Source organism: Entamoeba nuttalli, assembly GCF_000257125.1.
Source record: "Entamoeba nuttalli P19 unplaced genomic scaffold asmbl_5439, whole genome shotgun sequence".
NCBI classification, from domain to species: domain Eukaryota; phylum Evosea; order Mastigamoebida; family Endamoebidae; genus Entamoeba; species Entamoeba nuttalli.
Genome location: NW_008577450.1, coordinates 1 through 3053, shown reverse-complemented (window position 1 = coordinate 3053; position 3053 = coordinate 1). Strand labels below are relative to the sequence as shown.

The window sequence follows — 3053 nt, the reverse complement described above, 5'->3', positions numbered from 1 at the left end:
TTTGTGTGTGGTGTTTCAGACGTGCTACCTGCTATCTAAAAATAATAATAAAAATAATAATAATGATTGAAAGTTACTTAATTTATTTCAGAAATAATTTTCTGAATTTGTTCCTTATTTGGATACGATGATTGAGTACCATGTCTCGTAACAGAATCCGAGGCTATTCTAACAGAAATCTCTGCTGACTTTTTTGGGTCAATTCCAATTGCCCAACAACGTGCATAACTTCCAACAAACGCATCACCTGCTCCAGTTGTGTCAATGGCATTGACACGGACAGAATCAATTTTAGTTTGTTCCTCTCCAACAATTAAGCAACCTTTATCTCCTAATGTAACAATAACAAGAACTCCAAATTCTTTATGCAGTTTAAGTGCAGATTCTTCAGGTGTATTTTCACCTCCAATTTGCATTGACTCATTAGTATTAACAATTAGTGTATCAACATATTTTATGATATTACGATCAATCTCTTTTGGTGCTGGAGCAGGATTCCACAATGTAAGACAACCATGTTGTTTAGCTTGTTTTAATGTCTCATATGTGGCTTCAAGAGGAATTTCATTTTGACAAACAACAATATCTCCTTTTTTAAAAATGTCATTAGCGTTGGTACTTATCTATTTAATAAGACTAAAAAAACTATAGTTTTTATCAAAAAACTAACAAACAAATTGAGGAGTAAGTGCTTCATTTGCTCCTGGAATAACAATAATTTGGTTTTGTGCCGTTTTATCAACAGTAATCATTGCTACACCAGTTGGTAAGTTACAAAAATGGATCTGACTGGTATTAACTCCATTATCTTTATAGTTTTGTAAAGTTGAATCACCAAATTGATCATGACCTAAGAATCCAACCATAGAGACTTCAACATCATTGAATTTAGATGCCATAATACATTGGTTTGCTCCTTTTCCCCCAAACCCAGTATGAAATTCTCTAATTTTTAATATGATTTATGAGAATATTAAATACAAATAACAAACTTACCAAGAATAGTTTCTCCAGGTTGAGGATAACGTTCACAATATCCAATAAGATCAGTATTTGAAGAACCAACAACAACTACTCTTTTCATTTTATATTTATTAGATCTAGTATATTCTACAAATTCCATTTAACACAAAAACATAAAAATGGCATCAGCTTCTATTATTTATGATGATATTCATAAAGATTGCTTCTTTTATGAAGAGAAACGTGACAAAGAGTTTTATGAAGAACAAGCTGAAAAATGTGAAAAGTTTATTAATGCTAGTCGCAAAGAGCAAGAATTATTAGGAAAAGAAATAGAGGAATTATTAAAGACTTACCATTCAAAACAACAACAATATAATCAATTACAACAAAGAAAAGAACTAATAAAAGAACGATTAAAGGAGTTTAATGATTATATTGATCATTACAGTGGAGATGAACGAACGGCTAAAGAATAACAAAAAATAATTTAAATCAATGACCCTGGTGTGATGGTTTCAATGTTTCTAGCAGCACAGTGATGTCCTTGAGTAATAGCATTTGATAAAGATGAAGATGAGATTAATGACGCAGATAATCCAGCTGTGAATGAGTCACCACAACCAATTGGATTAACAAATAAATTAATTTGTTCAACTGGTATTTCTGAACGAATGCCATTTTCATAAACAATTGTTGGCTTACTTCCTCGAGTGATAATAACAGTAGTACCTAACTGACTTATTTCTTTTGCTTTATCTAATGACCCATATGTTTGTATGAACTCAGACTCGTTTGGTTTGATAATTTCTGGATGTTCTTTCATAAGAGATAATAAAGGCTCTCCACGAGTATCAGCAATAACCTTACAGTTATGAAGATGAGCGATATGTGCCATTTGTTGAAAGGTATCACTTGGTATTCCAGGAGCAGTACTTCCTGTGAAAACAACAACTGAGATTGAGTGGGATTGAATAATCTGTTTAAAAGATGGAAGGAGTTGGTGGACTTCTTCTTGAGAAATAGGAATACCTTCTTCTACAAGTTCTGTTGCATTTCCATCTTCAAGGATTGTTGTACAAAATCGAATTCCTCCAATGGGAATAGAAACTAGTTGAATTGAATCCTTTTTGCATAACTGGGTGAACCATTGTGAGTGCTCACCATTATTTTGAGTTAGTAAGATATGAGGGATTGATTGTTGTTGTAATACCCTACAAACATTAACACCTTTCCCACTAGCACACCAAAACGATTCTTTGGCTCGATTGACCTCTCCCTTTAGAAACTTCTTAAAAATCATAGTTTTTTGAATGACAGGATTAAGACATACAACCAACACAGTCATCACTATATTTTGAAGTTGAAATTTTATTTAATCATAAATTAAAAAGAAAGTCTTAACAATAAGAAAAAATAATTAAACCACTATAATATTGTTTTTCTTTAAAAGGATTAATGTAATTTCATAAAAATATTCTAAAAAAACAAATACAAATAAGGATATGATTTGCTCAATTGAACTTATTATTCAATAAATAATTATTTATGTGCGATAAGAAGAATACCTCGTGGTGAAATAAATGGATGAAACAATCTTCTACAACTTACAGAAGAACAAAACTCTTTCATAAATAAGACTCTATCAACCCATACAAACCCTTCAAGAACTTGAGAAAGTCGTGCTTGTAATAAAATGAATGGGATACATTGGAAAAGAACTTCATCACATGCTCCTATAGATTTATACCATTCATTGCATTGTTGAATAGCGTCAGGTGTTTTAAGAAATTCATCAATCCATTGAATTAATACATCTTTATAACCTGGGTCTTTAAAAGTAAAGGTGTATGCGTGTCGTCTAATGTTTTGTAATGCCCGAACCAAATATGCACCAAATGATTTTGAATATTGTTCTCGAATTGCACCTGTATAATGAACTTCAATATAATTAGGGAGATGATTATGAATAAAAAGTTCTAGTGCAGCACGATAAGATTGCATCTTCATTGCATATAACCATTCTTCCCTTGTTTTAGATTGTGGATGTGGATTAGAAGTAACATAAGATTGTGATAAATGAAATTTAA

At 31.4% G+C, this 3053-nt stretch overlaps 3 protein-coding genes across 3 annotated transcripts; 1 reads left to right on the top strand and 2 right to left on the bottom strand.

Annotated features, from left to right (window-relative positions):
* Positions 1-77: 77 nt before the first annotated feature.
* On the bottom strand, positions 78-1123 carry ENU1_130170 (ribokinase, putative; the record flags this gene model as incomplete). Its single annotated transcript, XM_008860049.1, has 3 exons — positions 78-623; positions 675-945; positions 993-1123. The coding sequence occupies 3 exons, from the start codon at positions 1121-1123 to the stop codon at positions 78-80; spliced, it is 948 nt and encodes a 315-aa protein (XP_008858271.1).
* Positions 1124-1142: 19 nt separating this feature from the next.
* Positions 1143-1442, top strand: ENU1_130160 (hypothetical protein; the record flags this gene model as incomplete). Its single annotated transcript, XM_008860048.1, has 1 exon — positions 1143-1442. The coding sequence occupies one exon, from the start codon at positions 1143-1145 to the stop codon at positions 1440-1442; it is 300 nt and encodes a 99-aa protein (XP_008858270.1).
* An 11-nt stretch (positions 1443-1453) lies between these two features.
* Positions 1454-2311, bottom strand: ENU1_130150 (tagatose-6-phosphate kinase, putative; the record flags this gene model as incomplete). Its single annotated transcript, XM_008860047.1, has 1 exon — positions 1454-2311. One exon carries the CDS (start codon positions 2309-2311, stop codon positions 1454-1456), a length of 858 nt encoding a protein of 285 aa, XP_008858269.1.
* Positions 2312-3053: the final 742 nt, after the last annotated feature.